This window comes from Rutidosis leptorrhynchoides, chromosome 8 (genome assembly GCF_046630445.1).
Source record: "Rutidosis leptorrhynchoides isolate AG116_Rl617_1_P2 chromosome 8, CSIRO_AGI_Rlap_v1, whole genome shotgun sequence".
NCBI classification, from domain to species: Eukaryota; Viridiplantae; Streptophyta; class Magnoliopsida; order Asterales; family Asteraceae; genus Rutidosis; species Rutidosis leptorrhynchoides.
In genome coordinates this window covers 112,024,952-112,046,900 of record NC_092340.1, presented here as the reverse complement: position 1 = coordinate 112,046,900, position 21,949 = coordinate 112,024,952, and the positions used below count along the sequence as shown (strand labels likewise).

Genomic DNA, 21,949 nt, shown 5'->3' with positions numbered 1-21,949 from the left:
ACCTATATTATATAATCTGATTATATCTGTATATGTATATATATATATATATATATATATATATATATATATATAGTTATATATAATTTAAATCTAATTACTATTAATAATTATCAATGTTAATAATATTATTAACAATTATATTAATAAAGATACCAATGTTAATAATAATAAATGATAATAATAAAATAATAATAATAATCTCATTACTAAATATAATAAATCATATACTTAAAATAAAAATACAATTAATAATTTTAATAACACTGATATAATAATAATACTAATTATAATAGTGCTAATGATAATAATCATATTCCTAATATCAATACTTTAACAATAAATTCATATCTATAGATTATATATTCATTTTTAAATTAGTATTAATACTAATAATTCCATAATAGTTTGTACATAACAATTTTTCATATTTGTATCATAATTGTATTAATATTGATATTTATTTTGATAATAATAATATAAGTAATTATAACAATTATATATATGTATATATATATATATATATTTTTACTTATGTAATAAGAACAAATCCAAAATCTGTAACCATCGAATTCAGCTTTTAATTTTTTTTATCTATTTTAGTACCTGAGCGAATATGTCTATGTACTACTTGTCGAGCCATTTAAACTACAAAACAAAAGCAATTGAGTCACGATTAGCTGTAATTATGTCCTTTAATCTCTATATGAATTTTCTTGTAATATAATTTGAGAAAGAACAGATGAAATATGTCAAAATTCTGAAATAAAGTTCAAACTGCTCTGTTCTTCCTCCATTTTTTCAAAACAACGAATTCGATTTTAATTCCAAAATCCTATAATGCAGTTTTGTTATAAATCTTTCATTTAAGATTTCTGGAAAGTTTAAGAATCCAATTTTTCGTATCGAATACCAATTTTTGAGTCAAACTGTTATTTCAAAAAAAAAGTGAAACATTATGATCATAGCAAAATTTGTAACTATCTTGAAGTTTCAAGCTAAATTGGCAATCCAGAAAGTTTTTAGAAGGAATTTGAAACATAATTCATGTTGTGATCGGGGTCTAAAACATTCTAGATTTCAAAATTGGGTATGGAGTTCATACACATTTTTTTTTCTGTTCAGCTTGTTTTAAATTAAATCTTTTCCTGTTTTAAACAAGTTAATCAATTAACAAATGTTTCTGTATCGTTTGAATAATCTTAAAAACCACGAATTAATTGTGTTTACATTGATTAAATCCTGAGTCGTTTTGAATTAAGGAGGAGGAAGAAGAAAAGGATAAAACAGAAATTGAGTTAAATAAAAATGGGTTGGAATTTAATCAGAAAAAAATATGGTCGAATGGTTTAGGGACATGAGGGTTGAGCTAGTGATCGTGGGTTCGAGCCTGTATTTGGGCTATTTTTTTTTTCAAACTCTATGAGGTAGTTTTCTAATTATAATTATTGTTATTATTATTATCTTTATTATTATTATTATTATTATTATTATTATTATTATTATTGTTATTATTATTATTGTTGTTATTATTGTTATATATTATAATAATAATAATAGTAATTATTATTATTATTATTATTATTATTATTATTATTATTATTATTATTATTATTATTATTATTAGTTATCATTGTGATTATTGTTATTATAAGTAGTATCATTATTATTATTATTATTATTATCATTATTATTACAATACTAAAATGAATACTATTATTATTAGTACTAGGATTATCATTAATATCATTATTATCATTATGTATTATTATTATAATGATTACTAATATTATCATTATTAATAAGATTTCTATTATTATTATTATTATAAGCATCAATATTAACAACATCATTATTAGTATTATTATTATTATCATTATTATTAGTAATTCATTAGCATTACCAAAAACTATTTTTTTAAGTAGATAAATACTTTGTACATGAAATATACTTATTATATATACTATAATTATATCAATATTTCACATAACTATATATATCAAACCTATTAATATTATTTATATAAATACTTACAAATAACAAACTATTGATTTTTAATATACCACTAAACAATTATGTATATGAATATGGATATATATATAACTACATAAATCTTAATCATTTTGAGTATATATATATATATATATATATATATATATATATATATATATATATATATACAAATTAAATATACGTAATATATAAATTAAAATATAATAAATAAATTTGTTCAGTTATGATTATATATTTTAATATATACATAAATGATATAGGTTCGTGAATCCCGAGGCCAACCCTGCATTATTCAATATCGTCATATGTATTTTTACTACAAAATACAGTATGGTGAGTTCATTTGATTCCCTTTTTACTCTTTATATTTTTGGGACTGAGAATACATGCGCTACTTTTACCACTGCTTTATTAAATACTTTTGAAATATATTTGAACTACGAATACATGAAATGCTTTTATAAATGTTTGACAAAATAGACACAAGTACTTAAAAACATTCTACGAATGAGTTATGAGTACACCGGATATCACCCCTTTTTGTCTGGTAATCTGAGAATTTGGGAACCGAGCCCAAAATTGACTCAAATCCTAAAGATAGATCTATGGGCACTAACAAGCACCAGTCAGAGAATTTGAAATGCATTAGTACTTCGAAATAGGTATACAACCACCAGCTTTAAAAGATATGATCTGTTTGTGAGGTGTACACAACCATCATATTTAAAAGAGTGGCCCGATTGTATGCTTTTTGCATCACCGTGCGAAATGCTGGTATGCGGGGGATATTCTAGATGCATTTTGTTAAGGTCGATTACCAGGTGTTTGTAGTTTGTATGAATTACTTTTATACACAGGTTATGTGTATTAGTTTTTATGCACGAGATATGTGTACGATTATTAAAAATTGTGAGGCAACCTACGAGGGAGAAAAGGATACGAACCTACTCTGCTAAGCATTATGAAATATGGTTTCATACATGAGATAGGTGTACTGTATTTAAATCTTGTGGTCTATTAAAATGATGAATTTTATTGTTTACGATAAACCTATGAACTCACCAACCTTTTGGTTGACACTTGAAAGCATGTTTATTCTCAGGTATTAAATAAATCTTCCGATATGCATTTGCTCATTTTAGAGATATTACTTGGAGTCATTCATGACATATTTCAAAAGACATTGCATTCGAGTCATCGAGTTCATCAAGATTATTATTAAGTCAATTATAGTTGGATATATTATGAAATGGTATGCATGCCGTTAACTTTCGATGTGATGAAAGTTTGTCTTTTAAAAACGAATGCAATGTTTGTAAAATGTATCATATAGAGGTCAAGTACCTCGCGATGTAATCAACTATTGTGAATCGTTTATAATGTATATGAACGGGTCCTTTCATCAAGTTGTTGATTAACGCTTATGTGTTATGCCTAATCTTGGTTAATTTGTCATTAAGATGTCATTAGGCGTAATTAATCACAATTAGTGTTTTTAAGACCAAAACTCAATTGAGTATGGAGAAGGCATCTATTCTAAGCATGTTGAGAAAGGTTTCATGAATTATAAATGTCGGGAACTAGTCAAACTTTATTTGGTCAAAAATGGTAACAGAGAAAACTGCGGTCGCACTGCGGTTGATCGTGGTGGCGACCGTGCAACTTGTTTTCACAAAACTGCATTGCAATTCAGTTTGGGGTTTCACGGTTGACTATGTGGTCGACCGTACCTTGACTGTGTGTTTAGCTGAACTTTTAATTTCATTCTTTAACCTATGTTTGACTTGGTCATTTGCAAGATAAAGTATGGATTAGTGACCTTGCGTGTTTTATGTTAAGATGTCAGTCATCACTTATGCATATGTGTGTGTCATCATCAAAACATATTCTTTTGGTTAATCATACTTAAGTTTATCGTTTAGTGCATTAACCAACATTCCACCAACATTCTCCCCTGTTTTGATGATGACAAACATACAAGTGATGAGGGACATTTTGCTATAAATACGCAAGTGTTAACAATCACTTGTATCCATCTTTCTCCCCCTTTTGTCGAAGCAAAAAAGGTTAGTTCCCCCTAGAACTAAGCTCGCCCTTAGAGCAAAACTCCCCCTTAAATTGTACACATTGGAAACATTTATGAAAACATAGCAAGCACACATTTTATTCATAGCACGTACTAAGCACAAATAATTCATACATAGATAATACATGACAGTCAAAATAAGTTCAATTTTCATGATGAGAGGAGTGACCCTTGTCCTTGTCCTCAAGTCGTGATAATCTTTGACCAAGTTTTAGAATGATTCCATGAATTACACTGTTTTGTCCCTGTGTCGAGAGAGAACAAAAGTTGGGTGGATTTTCAAGAGGAGGTTCTCGGATATGCTTGGTTGAAGCTTTGCATATTGGATATGAAGAGACTTGAATGGAATGGTGAAACGGAGATGTCATTCCAACATATGCAAAAATTTTGGTCAGATGGAGACCACACGGAAGTGACACATGAGAATGTTGACTTGCATGTTGCATTCTTGATGCCATGAAATGTGCAACATTTACTTTCGTGGAGTTCAGAATACACCATATGAAGGTGACTTCATTTGCATCCAGTCTATCCACTAGTTCCCCATTTTAGTACACATTTACAGTGATGATCTGTTGCCAAAGATCATATGTCGATGCAAGATGTTGACAGAGTAATCCATCCTTTTTGATGTATTTGGGTCTAAGAGTTCCGTTGCACATAATATCTAGTGCATTGTCTTTCTTTACCTATTTAGGAAATTCATCGAACGAATTTGGTTCTAGAAAGAATGTTCGACCTTCACTCAGAACATCCATAATATTTTCAAATTCTTTAAGCGTTAATGAATAACTTCTTCCATAAAGAGAAAATGAGATTTTCTCATTATTATGTGAGAGTTGAAAATTCTCATAGAATTCATTGATGTGAAGGGGATAGAGTGAACATCTTAGATTAAGAAAGACATCCCACTTGATGTTTGAGAAGCTTTCAAGAGAGTAGATAGTAAGATGATGTGTAAGAACTTCTCTCCCTTCAACAATGGATCTCATTGTGAAGAACCTTCAACAATGGATCCCACGTTAAGAAAGTCAAGACCGATGAGAAGCATATCGATGATGTGCCAATTGTTAGTGACTTTTCCGATGTATTTCTCGAAGAATTACCGGGTCTTCCACCTCATCGACCGGTTGAATTCCAAATCGATCTTATTCCGGGAGCCCACCCGTAGCACGTGCATCGTATAGACTTGCTCCATCCGAAATGCAAGAATTACAAAGTCAAATTCAAGAACTACTTGACTATGGTTTTATCCAACCTAGCCATTCACCATGGGGCGCTCCGATTTTATTTGTTAAAAAGAAAGATGGATCCCTACGAATGTGCATCGACTATCGTGAACTAAATAAATTGACGTTTAAGAACCGATATCCTCTTCCACGCATCGATGACCTCTTTGATCAACTACAAGGGTCTTGTGTATATTCAAAAATCGATCTCCGCTCGGGTTATCATCAACTAAGGGTTAAGGGAGAAGATGTCTCCAAAATCGCTTTCCGGACTCGTTATGGTAGTTACAAATTTCTTGTAATTCCATTTGGACTAACTAATGCATCGACGGTGTTCATGGATCTTATGAACCGCGTGTGCAAGCCGTATCTCGACAAATTCGTTATCGTGTTCATAGATGATATCTTGGTCTATTCAAAAAGCGAAGAAGAACACGAAAAACACCTCCGACTCGTGCTTGAACTCTTGAGACAAGAACGACTCTATGCCAAATTCTTCAAGTGTGAATTTTGGTTAAAGGAAGTTCAATTTCTTGGTCATTTTGTAAGCGATCAAGGTATTAAAGTCGATCCCACAAAAATCGAAGCCATTAGTAAATGGAAAACCCCCACTACTCCTACTCACATTCGTCAATTCTTAGGCCTCGCTGGGTATTATCGTAGATTCATCGAAGATTTCTCTTTGGTTGCACGTCCTCTAACCGCGTTAATTCACAAGGGAAGGAAATTCGTTTGGGCGGCCGAACAAGAGTCGGCGTTTCAAATCTTGAAGAAAAAGTTAACCACCGCTCCTATCTTGTCTATTCCCGAAGGCAATGATAATTTTGTTGTATATTGCGACGCCTCGAAACATGGGTTTGGGTGTGTATTGATGCAACGAAAGAAAGTTATTGCTTATGCCTCTCGATAATTGAAAATTCACGAACGGAACTACACGACACATGATCTCGAACTCGAAACCATTGTTCTTGCACTCAAAATGTGGAGACACTATCTTTATGGAACCAAAAGTACCATCTTCACCGACCACAAAAGCCTCCAACACATTTTCGATCAAAAACAATTAAACATGAGACAATGACGGTGGATCGAAACATTGAACAATTACGATTGTGAACTTCGTTACCATCCCGGGAAAGCAAATGTAGTAGCCGATGCCTTAAGTCGAAAAGAAAGAATGGTGCCTCTTCGTGTCCGAGCCTTAAACATCACCATCCACACCAATCTCAATAGCCAAATCCGTGTAGCTCAAGATGAGGCTCTCAAAGATGAAAATATTTCTCAAGAACACTTGAACGTTCTCGTCTCTCGATTCCAAGTTAAAGAGACCGGACTCCGATATTTCGCAGGAAGAATTTGGGTGCCTAGTTATGGGAGTTTACGAAGCCTTATTCTAGACGAAGCCCATAAGTCAAGGTACTCGATTCATCCCGGTGCCGGTAAGATGTACCACGATCTCAAAGAACAATATTGGTGGCCGAACATTAAAAAGGACGTTGCTACTTATGTTGGAAAGTGTTTAACTTGTGCCAAGGTCAAAGCCGAACTTCAAAGGCCGTCCGGGTAACTTCAACAACCCGAAATTCCGCAATGGAAGTGGGAAAGAATAACGATGGACTTTATCACCAAACTACCAAAAATGGTGGGCGTTTATGATACCATTTGAGTTATTATTGACCATCTCACCAAATCCGCTCATTTCCTAGCCATGAAAGAAACCGACAAAATGGACAAACTTGCACAACTTTACATAAAGGAGATTGTATCTCGTCACTGTGTACCCTTATCGATTATTTTCGACCGAGATGCCCGTTTCGCTTCTAGATTTTGGGGTGCTTTACAAGAAGCTTTAGGGACACGTTTAGACATGAGTACCGCATATCATCCACAAACCGACGGACAAAGCGAACGCACAATTCAAACCTTGGAAGACATGCTACGAGCTTGTGTTATTGACTTCGGAAAAGCTTGGGAAAAGCACTTGCCTCTAGCCGAATTCTCTTACAACAATAGTTATCACGCGAGTATTAACGCCGCACCTTTCGAAGCCTTATATGACCGCAAATGTCGTTCTCCTATTTGTTGGGCCGAAGTAGGTGACAAGCAAATCACCGGACCCGAACTCATTCATGAAACAACCGAGAAGATCGTTCAAATCCGAGAAAGGCTCAGGGCTGCCCGTAGTCGTCAAAAGAGCTATGCCGACATTAGACGTAAAGATCTCGAGTTCCAAGTGGGTGATCGAGTAATGTTAAAAGTCGCACCTTAGAAAGGTGTAATCCGTTTCGGGAAACGTGGAAAGCTAAATCCACGATATATTGGTCCTTTTGAAATTTTGGAGCGTATTGGACCCGTTGCTTACCGTTTAGATCTTCCGGCTCAATTGAGCTCCGTTCATCCTACTTTCCATGTATCAAACTTGAAGAAGTTCCATGTAATTTATATTAAATAAATGTGTGTTATTGACCTAAGCAACAAAAATTAACATTTAAATGTTTTTTAGGTAGTCTACCAGGGTTACGTCTACTGCCTTATAACTTCGTCGACTATATAGTAGACCATCTGTATTGAGTAGTCGACGAAAAACCGTCGACTACTTTGTAAAAATGGTAGTCGACGACAAATAAAGGTGGTAGACAGAATTCCCGTCTATTAAATGGTGTAAAAAGACAATTTTTTTTTAAAAAATGTATTTTGTTTGAAGCCTTTAAAAAAGTGTATTTTGATCAATTTCCCGTTTCAAAATTAAAGTAAAAAAATGAAAAAAAGAAACGAGAAAAAAAACACCGCATTTGTATGCATCAATTAGTTTTTTCATGAGCTAATAAATATAAATATTTTGATAATTTTAGGGGAAAAAATATCATTAAATTAACGAAGACTATTTCTAATAATTTTCTTAAAATAGTGTGCAGCTTAGCTTAAGCCCAAGGATAGTGATATATCCAACACACTTTTTGACATATCCACCATAAACATGCAATAACAATTTGTACAGTACAATCTACTAATACATATTTTGTGGTGGATATATCAAAAAGTATTTGGATATATAATCACCCTAAGCCCAATCAAACCTGTTTGACCATTCTATAATTAGTAAAGTACCTTTCTCTAACCCAGCCCCCCACTCATTCTCTCCATCGCCGAACACAAACTCACATCCACTTATAACTTTACACGTGTCAATATACCACACGTGTCTACGGACCCCCCTTTCCAGTAGAACATTCCATAACCAACAAACACACTTCCAAGCCCTAATCTGCATCTTTCGTCAACTACACTCGCTCGCTCAATCATTCAATCAACAAATTCTTTTTCTGATCTATTTTCAATATCACTTCACATTCACCTTACAAGTCAATAATTCATTAATCAGGTTATTTTACTTGTTTTAATCGTTTTTTATTTATTTCATTTGATTATCCTCGTCTTCAATTCGTGTTTATGGAATGCAATTCGATTATAAGTTTATGTTTTTTTGTCTTAATTGTTACTTGTTTGCTATATCATTACTTTATTAGTTTAAAGTTTAAGCTAATTATGTAATTTGCGATTCTAATTGTAATTGAATCTGCAATGTTTATTATACGGTGAATTTGAGTTGATTGTTATTTTTTTTTTTGCAGAATTATTAAGTCAAATTTGTACTCAGTGAGTACAGTTGACTTCTGTTTACTTAAGTCAAAGTGCAGAGTAAAGCTCCAATTTAGGCTATGGTTGGTGGAATCTATGGTTATATATGGATATATATTTATTATAATTTTTATTCTGTGTGAATAAGATGTTTTGATGATTGTAAGATATTTAGATAAATAACGAAAATGCCAGCGATTCGGCATTGTTCTAGACTCGATACTTCTGAACTAAAACTTCGAATGGAGACAAGGCTCGGTTCACATAAAGCAGAAAAGTACTTTAATCTGCTTATACAATATCTTAGTCTTAAGCTTAAGAAATCAGAATTTGATAAGCTCTGCATTCATTTGATTGGTAGAGAAAACATTCGTCTTCATAATGAACTTATCAGGGCAATTGTAAAAAATGCCACAAATTTCAAGATACCTCCTAAGATGCGAGTTCAACGTGACAGTCAATCGAGTTTTAAAGATTTTAATGGCGTTGAACCAATAAACAGTATCCAGTTACTCTGTAGAGATGCGTTCCCTCAATCTTCTAAAAGAGGAAGGACACCAAATCTTCGAGAGAGGAAGTTTAAAGATAGAATGAGTCCTCTCGGGCTTAATGAGAAAGCTGATTTGGTAGTCAAAAGAGGTAATGCAGCTAAAAATGGGAAAGAAGTTGAGCTGGATTCATTAAGCCCTGCTATTTACAGAAGAAAACAAATTAATACTCCGTTTGGCATTAGTTTACACCTGAACGATACACCAAAGGTGTTACATTCTGTTTCTGGTGCTGTTGTTGACACTGAGACTTGCTATTACAGTGGTCAGTTTCTTGATACAAATTCTTTGGGGAGTAGATTAAAGCAGAAGTTGAAAATGGAGGGTCTGGATATTTCTATGGATTGTGTTAATCTTTTAAATAAGGGACTTGATGTTTATTTGAAAAGGGTTTTAAAACGGACCCTGGAGTTAGCTGGGTCAAGGTCTTTACACAATCAAAGGAAAAGGTTTACTCCGTCGATGTTGGATTTTCGGGTGGCAACGGAGACGAATTTCAAGATCCTTGGTCCTCATGGAGAACTATTCGAGAAGATTACTTTATTCGGTATTGATTAATCAAATAATTTTGATAAATCTCTCCCGCGTATTGTTGGATTATAAATGCAAATTAACAACAGTAGTCTTGGATAAATGCAATTAGTTGTAGTGTTGTACATACATCACAGTGCTATTATTGGGGGACATGGCTATCAATACTTTCTAGTTTAAGATTTCAAGCCACTTAAATTATTCTTTTAGTGGCATTCTATAATTATGTTTACAGTCTAATTACTGTTGATAAACCTTGTACTTTTGAGTTGAGAAACTTATTAATATTATAGTCAATTTGTTGGCATTTTTTGCTTCAATCTTCTATCTCCTTAAAAAAGTACTTACAAGTCCAATTTTTACTTTAACTTGTGTTAGTAGACCATTAGTAAGGTTCTCTTGTTTTTTTTTTTTTTTTTTTTTTTTTTTTTTTTTTTTTTTTTTTTTATGAGCCCTTCAAAATCCAAATTTAGAAAAATTGCTTTCTAGTTAAATACATTGTTCCAATTAGCTTACTTTCCTTTGATAATAATGTGTCATCAACGATCACACTCTGTAAAAACAGAGATATAATAAATGGACCAAAGTATATGATAATATATAAGTATTAAGTATTTAAGTAGATATAACAAAGCTAAAACATCATCATTATTTCATCAACCATCTGCTTATGCAGTACAATTAACTCAATTCTTTGTATTTATGTAATTACTTCTGTTTTATTTGTGTAAATTCAATATCAATTAAATGCAGAACAATCTCTTCTTATATTCCCATTTTGGCCCGTTTTAACCCCAACGCGACCTAGTTTAATCATGGCTGCAGTGAACGCGTTATTGAAAGCGGTTTGGCTGGTTGCCCATGAGACCACAGTCTGTTTCGACCTTGAATCGGTAAACAGAACCTGATCAGAACTCAAAAGTCCTTTTCCTTGTTGTAGATTTTTGTAGTACATGTTGTCAAAGGCGTTTGGTGTGTTAACATCCAAATTTACAACTACTCTCGGGTCAACATTCTTTGGACACTGGCTTTTTAATTGGGCCGCATAGCCCGAGTCCATAGTCGGATCTACCGGGTTCTGTTTGCTGAAGTTGTATATCCTGTTTGAAAACTGGTCACAATGAGAGAATCCTAGAGTGTGTGCACCTGGACACGGTAATTAATTTAGAACCTCTCCATAATTCCTCTAATATGGTATGAAAAATTTGAAATCGAGCAACAGTAGCAAAATGAGCGGGCAGGGCGAATTGGATAACGGGTGAATATGTTTAACTTCTTGTACCATTCAAAACGGATCCGACCGGATAGCCTGAACGAATCTTTGCCGTATCTTTTAACGTTTCAAATTGAATTACAAAACTTACATATTATATATGAACAATACATTTAAGAAGTTTTATGCATAATTAGAAATCATCTCGGATATGACCTTGTTAACCAAAAATATATATTTTTTTTTCCTGATTCTACCTGTTTGAACCGTTGGTGATAAAATGTAAAATCCGAGTCAACCTATCTTTAAGTAAATGGGTTGAAGTTGCGACTCTACCCTTCGTTCTTCAATCAAAAGAAAATGGTAAGTTTGGAAATAATTACGTGGGTGGTCCCTCTTGTTTACACTAGATTTCATGCGGCGTCCCTATACCTTTTTTTGACGTGGGTGGTCACCCTGGTACCATCCATGTAACTTTTGCAAACCAGTATGACCACCCACGTCAAAATAAAAGTACATGTATGCCGCATGAACTCTGTGTTAAACCACAGGAACCACCCATGTAATTTGTTCTTAATATTGAATGAAATTACCAGAGAGTGCAATCATGTCAACTTGGCTTAAACCATTTGCAGCAAACATGGCATTGAGCTGATCCAAATTCAAGTTTGGTTTGGGCAGCTTCCCACCCACGGATGCTGCCGTTGAACTCAGCCCATCTAATCGGCCCAACTCCACTTGATACGATGGACCACCTGCCTGCAAACATCCCATTATCATCAGTCATCATACTTATGTAATATTCATCCTACTTAATAAACTGTTTATACAATACAATTATAGACAACAGCAAAAATATATTTATTCTTACCGCAACAATGACATCGCGTGTAGCCATGGTGAGAATATCTGCGCACGACACCTTATTTTTGCAACTTGCAACGGCATCAACTGCAGCTTTCGCTTTAATAACTGTATCAAACCCGTCTCCAGCCAATGACAAGTTATCCGGATGGTCTTTTTCAGCTGTGTTAGATCCACTAGATGCTATCAATACTGAAGCATCACACCCCTATTTTTAACCCAAAAACACCACATTATAATTCATGAACTTCAAACTATTGTAACAAAAACAAGCGCAAACGAACCTGAACGAAACAATCATGGAAGAACATACGAAGAGTTGCGGGAATGGTGACAAAGGTTTGTTTAACCTTAGCTTGCACAGCAGAACGGACAATAGTTTCAACATTTGGACATATGTTTGCATAGTAATTCTGTTTAAGTTGTGCAAAAGCAAAGTTTGGGAAGATGAGAAGTGAGCATATAGCTAATACTTGAATAATAGTGACCCGACCCATGATCAAAGTTGATGTATATGAGATGCTAGAGGTAAGCTTTATTAAATAGAGAAGGCATATGCAAAGGCAAAGGCAAATGGAAGAAGTCTCATTCACTAAGCCAGCTGTTTGGATATGGAATATATTGTTTCTATGGGAAGAATAATACATTTGGTACCTTGTTCTAATGGTTGTCATGGTTGAAGTTAAAACTATAAGATATAATGAAATACAAATTGAGTTGCATTACCCAAAATTTAAATGGTCAATTTTAGTGTTGTTAAGAGTTAAGTTGTGAATGATAGTTGGAAAGCTAACTTATGCCTTTGGACAGTAGTTAAGAAATATTTACTGAACTGAAATTTCTGTAAATAATGTAAATTTAATAATGAATATATATAAAATGGAAATTACTGATTATATTTGAATTACTTTTATGTTAAATTTAAAATTTTTATATTCATCTAATGAAACTTATACTCTTAAGGTACAAGTTAGTCAATCGTATACACCTCATCCCATTTCAAATAACTATCTCATTTTAAATTTTTAAGTTTTCATTATTTTTTTTTTCTTTCTTTTTTTTTAATTTTAACATTAAATATTTTTGTTTGTATTAAATAATAGTTAATGAATATCAATGAAAACATGTTTTAAATTTAGTTCATATATATAAATTGCATCAAATAATATATAACTCAAACAAAACCAGTCAAAGTCGAATAAGAAACACTTTCAAAAATCGAATGAGATAGTTATTTAGGGCTGAATGAATATTATTTTAACGGTTTTGCTAACGCATAATCATGCGTCATACGCTAAGATGAATTAATGAACTCGAAATTTCCTTAAATATTAGAATTTGTAATTAATACATATAGATACAAGGTAACTATTATATTAAATTAGTAGGTATTAAATGAGAATGTTAATATTTAAAAAAATAGAGTTTATTAAACGCATCTTAAGAGCACGAGGTGTCGTTCAATGTTCATTTACAGTGTACATTTAGGATATTGAAATTGACCGAGGAGAGAAAAACCTGAGGTGTTGTTAAATGTTCATTTTAATTAAATTTATTATTTTTAATACTTAATTATTTAATTAATTCATTTTATCTGAATAAAATATTTAAATTAAACAATTCAAAATTTAAAATACATTTAATTAATATAAAAAAATACAATTCATAAATAAACTAAAATTCATAAAAATAACATTTATTCTTGAAGAGACAACAAATGCTCAACCAAATCATGTCGTAATCCTTCGTGTGGTTTTCGATCATGTAGTTCCTTATTTCTTCGATCGTAAGCATCACACCTATGTTATATTAACTCATTCTCCACTGTGTTATAACTGTTATCTTCAACAATCATGTTGTGTAATATGATGCACATATACATTAGTCGTTTCATAATAACCACTTCGTACGCTGTTGCTGGTTGTTGAAGAATATGCCACCGACCTTGTAGAATTCCGAAAGTCCTCCCGACATCCTTTCCAGCATCAGCTTGTTTCATTGAAAAGTAAGCACGCTTTGGATCAACTACACTTGAATACAAGGTTGTAAAAGACGCGAGTCGGGGACGCATCGGCAATGCCTAAAAAACGGCGCGTCGGGCGCAATGGGGACGTAACGGGCGTTGACTAACGTTGATTTTTTAAATATTTTTATTAAATATATATTTATATATAATATTATACAGATCGAATCTTAAAATATAAACTATATATACCATAAACGTACACAATTAACAATTATTAACAATATTACAAAATAAAAAAAATTGACCGACTTTGACTGAATTTGACCGACTCTGACCGACTTTTTCCGAATTTGACTGACTTTTTCCGAGTTTTTACATTTGACCGACTTTTTAGCAATGACGGATCGACCATGACTAAAAAACGACGCGTCGGCCAAGTCGGCCGACTTTTGCAACACTGCTTTAATACGACTTAATGAATACTGACCACGTTGGGTAAATCTCGTTAGCTAAATAGTACCATCGATTGTACCATTTACAATATAAGGAACATCTGACATCTCATTGTTAAGCATTAAGTTGAACAAATCACTAGTGTATAAAACATCTATGTTGTTTTTTGAGCCCGCTACACCAAAGTCAGCATGCCAAATCCAATTATCATACGTGGCAACGGCGTCAAACATTATAGTTGGGTAGCCGTGATCACCTCGGGTATATTGGTCTCTCCAAGCATTTGTACATTTTGCCCATGCCCAATACATTTGATCAATGCTCCCAATCATTCCCGAAAATCCATGAAGCCTTTCATGAGCGTCGTACAAACGTACAATGTCATGATGTGTAGGCTCTCTCATGTGCACATTTGCATAAAAATCAATTATTTACCTACAGAAGTTATGTAGACTGTCCCATGACACTAGTTTCGAAATTTGCAAATACTCATCGAACGCGTACAGTGTACTACCATAAGAAAGCTGACGTAAAGTAGATGTAACTTTTAAATCATTACCTTTACTCAAATCGCCTTTTGCATCGCATCTTCGATGAAACCATCTAAAATAGTAGGGTAGCGGATTTGCGACATAACCTAAAATATCGTTCATAATTCTAAAAAAACGCGTTTTCTCATTTGAAATCTTCTTTTGAAATTGTCACGCGTATACTTGCAATTTTCTACAAAATAATCACCCATCAATCGGTCATGAGCCTTCTGATGTTCACGACGTATGTAACGACGAGTATGTGATATAGCAGTTGAATTTAACTCATCATCTTCAGAATCGTCCATACTATCTATCAAATTAAACGCCACTAATTAATATTCATCATCGGATGAAAAAGGTGACGATTTTACTCAAAATAATTATAGAAGTGTACAATATAAAATATTTGAGAGTATGTGTTGTTGATTTTGTTTTAGAAGAAATGATGATTGGAGTAATATATATATATATATATATATATATATATATATATATATATATATATATATATATATATATATATATATATATATATATATATATATATATATATATATATATATATATATATATATATATAAGAATAATGCATGTACAATAACAACGAATATATTTTTAAGATTCAACAAGCACACTTTAGCGTCGTGAATTCGATGGTGGGCCAATAACGCCGTCCAAGAACGCCGACGCGGTGTTGTTTGAAATGTCCCGTTCTTATTGATTAAAAACGTTCCATATTAATTGATTTCGTTGCGAGGTTTTGACCTCTACATGAGACGTTTTTCAAAGACTGCATTCATTTTAAAACAAACCATAACCTTTATTTCATAAATAAAGGTTTAAAAAGCTTTACGTAGATTATCAAATAATGATAATCTAAAATATCCTGTTTACACACGACCATTACATAATGGTTTACAATACAAATATGTTACATCGAAATCAGTTTCTTGAATGCAGTTTTTACATAATATCATACAAACATGGACTCCAAATCTTGTCCTTATTTTAGTATGCAACAGCGGAAGCTCTTAGTATTCACCTGAGAATAAACATGCTTTAAACGTCAACAAAAATGTTGGTGAGTTATAGGTTTAACCTATATATATCAAACCGTAACAGTAGACCACAAGATTTCATATTTCAATACACATCTCATACATAGAGATAAAAATCATTCATATGGTGAACACCTGGTAACCGACATTAACAAGATGCATATATAAGAATATCCCCATCATTCCGGGACACCCTTCGGATATGATATAAATTTTGAAGTACTAAAGCATCCGGTACTTTGGATGGGGCTTGTTGGGCCCAATAGATCTATCTTTAGGATTCGCGTCAATTAGGGTGTCTGTTCCCTAATTCTTAGATTACCAGACTTAATAAAAAGGGGCATATTCGATTTCGATAATTCAACCATAGAATGTAGTTTCACGTACTTGTGTCTATTTTGTAAATCATTTATAAAACCTGCATGTATTCTCATCCCAAAAATATTAGATTTTAAAAGTGGGACTATAACTCACTTTCACAGATTTTTACTTCGTCAGGAAGTAAGACTTGACCACTGGTTGATTCACGAACCTATAACAATATATACATATATATCAAAGCTCTGTTGCAAAACACCCCGTCTCGAGCCGTTGCGACGCCCGTCTTGACGGTTTGGTGACTAGCCCGTCCCGTCTCGAAGAAAACCGTCTAATATGACAGTCAACGGTTAAAATTCGGTTCAAAGCTAAAAAAAAAAAATCGGGTCAAAGTCGGTCACAATTCAAAAAAGCCAGAAAATCGGCAAAATCGGTGAAATATATCGTATTTTAGTTTAAATTTTTTTTTATTAAATTAACGATGATAGCAATTATGAGTACAAATTAATCAATTGAAGTTTTTAGCTTTAAAATATGTGTACATATATGCATTTTTATACTTATATATTTAGAAGTCAACTTTGGTCAACGTCCGTCTCGACCCCCGTCTCGACCCCGTCTTGAACGTCTCGACCTTTTTAGGACCCGACCGTCTCGACCCCGTCTCACGTCTTTTGCAACCTTGTATCAAAGTATGTTCAAAATATATTTACAACACTTTTAATATATTTTGATGTTTTAAGTTTATTAAGTCAGCTGTCCTCGTTAGTAACCTACAACTAGTTGTCCACAGTTAGATGTACATAAATAAATCGATAAATATTATCTTGAATCAATCCACGACCCAGTGTATACGTATCTCAGTATTGATCACAACTCAAACTATATATATTTTGGAATCAACCTCAACCCTGTATAGCTAACTCCAACATTCACATATAGAGTGTCTATGGTTGTTTCGAAATATATATAGATGTGTCGACATGATAGGTCGAAACATTGTATACGTGTCTATGGTATCTCAAGATTACATAATATACAATACAAGTTGATTAAGTTATGGTTGGAATAGATTTGTTACCAATTTTCACGTAGCTAAAATGAGAAAAATTATCCAATCTTGTTTTACCCATAACTTCTTCATTTTAAATCCGTTTTGAGTGAATCAAATTGCTATGGTTTCATATTGAACTCTATTTTATGAATCTAAACAGAAAATGTATAGGTTTATAGTCAGAAAAATAAGTTACAAGTCGTTTTTGTAAAGGTAGTAATTTCAGTCGAAAGAACGACGTCTAGATGACCATTTTAGAAAATATACTTCCACTTTGAGTTTAACCATAATTTTTGGATATAGTTTCATGTTCATAATAAAAATCATTTTCCCAGAATAACAACTTTTAAATCAAAGTTTGTCATAGTTTTTAATTAACTAACCCAAAACAGCCCGCGGTGTTACTACGACGGCGTAAATCCGGTTTTACGGTGTTTTTCGTGTTTTCAGGTTTTAAATCATTAAGTTAGCATATCATATAGATATATAACATGTGTTTAGTTGATTTTAAAAGTCAAGTTAGAAGGATTAACTTTTATTTGCGAACAAGTTTAGAATTAACTAAACTATGTTCTAGTGATTACAAGTTTAAACCTTCGAATAAGATAGCTTTATATGTATGAATCGAATGATGTTATGAACATCATTACTACCTCAAGTTTTCTGGATAAAGCTACTGGAAATGAGAAAAATGGATCTAGCTTCAAAGGATCCTTGGATGGCTTGAAAGTTCTTGAAGCAGAATCATGACACGAAAAACAAGTTCAAGTAAGATTTCCACTCGAAATAAGATGGTTATAGTTATAGAAATTGAATCAAAGTTTGAATATGAGTATTACCTTGTATTAGAAAGATATCTTACTGTAAATAAGAAAGATTTCCTGAGGTTGGATGATCACTCTACAAGAATGGAAGTAAGCTAGCAAACTTGGAAGTATTCTTGATTTTATGAAACTAGAACTTGTAGAATTTATGAAGAACACTTAGAACTTGAAGATAGAACTTGAGAGAGATCAATTAGATGAAGAAAATTGAAGAATGAAAGTGTTTGTAGGTGTTTTTGGTCGTTGGTGTATGGATTAGATATAAAGGATATGTAATTTTGTTTTCATGTAAATAAGTCATGAATGATTACTCATATTTTTGTAATTTTATGAGATATTTCATGCTAGTTGCCAAATGATGGTTCCCACATGTGTTAGGTGACTCACATGGGCTGCTAAGAGCTAATCATTGGAGTGTATATACCAATAGTACATACATCTAAAAGCTGTGTATTGTACGAGTACGAATACGGGTGCATACGAGTAGAATTGTTGATGAAACTGAACGAGGATGTAATTGTAAACATTTTTTTTAAGTAGAAGTATTTTGATAAGTGTCTTGAAGTCTTTTAAAAGTGTATGAATACATATTAAAACACTACATGTATATACATTTTAACTGAGTCGTTAAGTTATCGTTAGTCGTTACATGTAAGTGTTGTTTTGAAACCTTTAGGTTAACGATCTTGTTAAATGTTGTTAACCCAATGTTTATAATATCAAATGAGATTTTAAATTATTATATTATCATGATAATATGATGTATGAATATCTCTTAATATGATATATATACATTAAATGTCGTTACAACGATAATCGTTACATATATGTCTCGTTTCAAAATCATTAAGTTAGTAGTCTTGTTTTTACATATGTAGTTCATTGTTAATATACTTAATGATATGTTTGCTTATCATAATATAATGTTAACTATATATATATATATAATCATATATATGTCATCATATAGTTTTTACAAGTTTTAACATTCGTGAATCACCGGTCAACTTGGGTGGTCAATTGTCTATATGAAACCTATTTCAATTAATCAAGTCTTAACAAATTTGATTGCTTAACATGTTGGAAACACTTAATCATGTAAATAACAATTTCATTTAATATATATAAACATCAAAAAGTTCGGGTCACTACAGTACCTACCCGTTAAATAAATTTCGTCCCGAAATTTTAAGCAGTTGGAGGTGTTGACGTATCTTCTGGAAATAAGTGCGGGTATTTCTTCTTCATCTGATCTTCTCATTCCCAGGTGAACTCGGGTCCTCTACGAGCATTCCATCGAACCTTAACAATTGGTATCTTGTTTTGTTTAAGTCTTTTAACCTCACGATCCATTATTTCGACGGGTTCTTCGATGAATTGAAGTTTTTCGTTGATTTGGATTTCATCTAACGGAATAGAGAGATCTTCTTTAGCAAAACATTTCTTCAAATTCGAGACGTGGAAAGTGTTATGTACAGCCGCGAGTTGTTGAGGTAACTCAAGTCGGTAAGCTACTGGTCCGACACGATCAATAATCTTGAATGGTCCAATATACCTTGGATTTAATTTACCTCGTTTACCAAATCGAACAACGCCTTTCCAAGGTGCAACCTTAAGCATGACCATCTCTCCAATTTCAAATTCTATATCTTTTCTTTTAATGTCGGCGTAGCTCTTTTGTCGACTTTGGGCGGTTTTCAACCGTTGTTGAATTTGGATGATATTCTCGGTAGTTTCTTGTATTATCTCTGGACCCGTAATCTGTCTATCCCCCAATTCACTCCAACAAATTGGAGACCTGCACATTCTACCATAAAGTGCTTCAAATGGCGCCATTTCAATGCTTGAATGGTAGCTGTTGTTGTAGGAAAATTCTGCTAACCGTTGATGTCGATCCCAACTGTTTCCGAAATCAATAACACATGCTCGTAGCATGTCTTCAAGCATTTGTATCGTCCTTTCGCTCTACCCATCAGTTTGTGGATGATAGGCAGTACTCATGTCTAGACGAGTTCCTAATGCTTGCTGTAATGTCGGCCAGAATCTTGAAATAAATCTGCCATCCCTATCAGAGATAATAGAGATTGGTATTCCATGTCTGGAGACGACTTCCTTCAAATACAGTCGTGCTAACTTCTCCATCTTGCCATCTTCTCTTATTGGCAGGAAGTGTGCTGATTTGGTGAGACGATCAACTATTATCCAAATAGTATCAAAACCACTTGCAGTCCTTGGCAATTTAGTGATGAAATCCATGGTAATGTTTTCCCATTTCCATTCCGGGATTTCGGGTTGTTGAAGTAGACCTGATGGTTTCTGATGCTCAGCTTTGACCTTAGAACACGTCAAACATTCTCCTACGTATTTAGCTACATCGGATTTCATACCCGGCCACCAAAAATGTTTCTTGAGATCCTTGTACATCTTCCCCGTTCCAGGATGTATTGAGTATCTGGTTTTATGAGCTTCTCTAAGTACCATTTCTCTCATATCTCCAAATTTTGGTACCCAAATCCTTTCAGCCCTATACCGGGTTTCGTCTTCCCGAATATTAAGATGCTTCTCCGATCCTTTGGGTATTTCATCCTTTAAATTTCCCTCTTTTAAAACTCCTTGTTGCACCTCCTTTATTTGAGTAGTAAGGTTATTGTGAATCATTATATTCATAGATTTTACTCGAATGGGTTCTCTGTCCTTCCTGCTCAAGGCATCGGCTACCACATTTGCCTTCCCCGGGTGGTAACGAATCTCAAAGTCGTAATCATTCAATAATTCAATCCACCTACGCTGCCTCATATTCAGTTGTTTCTGATTAAATATGTGTTGAAGACTTTTGTGGTCGGTATATATAATACTTTTGACCCCATATAAGTAGTGCCTCCAAGTCTTTAATGCAAAAACAACCGCGCCTAATTCCAAATCATGCGTCGTATAATTTTGTTCGTGAATCTTCAATTGTCTAGACGCATAAGAAATCACCTTCGTTCGTTGCATTAATACACAACCGAGACCTTGCTTTGATGCGTCACAATAAATCACAAAATCATCATTCCCTTCAGGCAATGATAATATAGGTGCCGTAGTTAGCTTTTTCTTCAATAACTGAAACGCTTTCTCTTGTTCATCCTTCCATTCAAATTTCTTCCCTTTATGCGTTAATGTAGTCAAGGGTTTTTCTATTCTGGAAAAGTCTTGGATGAACCTTCTGTAGTAACCAGCTAGTCCTAAAAACTGGCGTATGTGTTTCGGAGTTTTCGGGGTTTCCCACTTTTCAACAGTTTCTATCTTTGCCGGATCCACCTTAATACCTTCTTTGTTCACTATGTGACCGAGGAATTGAACTTCTTCCAACCAAAATGCACACTTTGAAAACTTAGCGTACAATTCTTCCTTCCTCAATACTTCTAACACCTTTCTCAAATGTTCACCGTGTTCTTGGTCATTCTTTGAGTAAATAAGTATGTCATCAATGAAAACAATGACAAAATTGTCAAGGTATGGTCCACACACTCGGTTCATAAGGTCCATGAACACAGCTGGTGCATTAGTTAAACCAAACGGCATGACCATAAACTCGTAATGACCATAACGTGTTCTGAAAGCAGTCTTTGGAATATCAT

The 21,949-nt window shown here is 33.3% G+C and overlaps 3 protein-coding genes across 3 annotated transcripts; 1 reads left to right on the top strand and 2 right to left on the bottom strand.

Moving 5' to 3' along the window:
- The first annotated feature begins 8,433 nt into the window (after positions 1-8,433).
- On the top strand, positions 8,434-10,314 carry LOC139862948 (uncharacterized). Its single transcript, XM_071851575.1, has 2 exons — positions 8,434-8,710; positions 8,961-10,314. The coding sequence occupies exon 2, from the start codon at positions 9,156-9,158 to the stop codon at positions 10,071-10,073; it is 918 nt and encodes a 305-aa protein (XP_071707676.1). The 5' UTR covers positions 8,434-8,710; positions 8,961-9,155; the 3' UTR covers positions 10,074-10,314.
- Positions 10,315-10,672: 358 nt separating this feature from the next.
- Positions 10,673-12,704, bottom strand: LOC139864964 (peroxidase 51-like). Its single transcript, XM_071853519.1, has 4 exons — positions 12,408-12,704; positions 12,131-12,331; positions 11,853-12,018; positions 10,673-11,192 (listed from the first exon to the last, which is right to left on the bottom strand). Exons 1-4 carry the CDS (start codon positions 12,618-12,620, stop codon positions 10,786-10,788), a joined length of 987 nt encoding a protein of 328 aa, XP_071709620.1. The 5' UTR covers positions 12,621-12,704; the 3' UTR covers positions 10,673-10,785.
- A 1,115-nt stretch (positions 12,705-13,819) lies between these two features.
- LOC139863745 (uncharacterized) lies at positions 13,820-14,946 on the bottom strand. The gene is made up of 3 exons (XM_071852350.1): positions 14,610-14,946; positions 14,034-14,148; positions 13,820-13,922 (listed from the first exon to the last, which is right to left on the bottom strand). Exons 1-3 carry the CDS (start codon positions 14,944-14,946, stop codon positions 13,820-13,822), a joined length of 555 nt encoding a protein of 184 aa, XP_071708451.1.
- Positions 14,947-21,949: the final 7,003 nt, after the last annotated feature.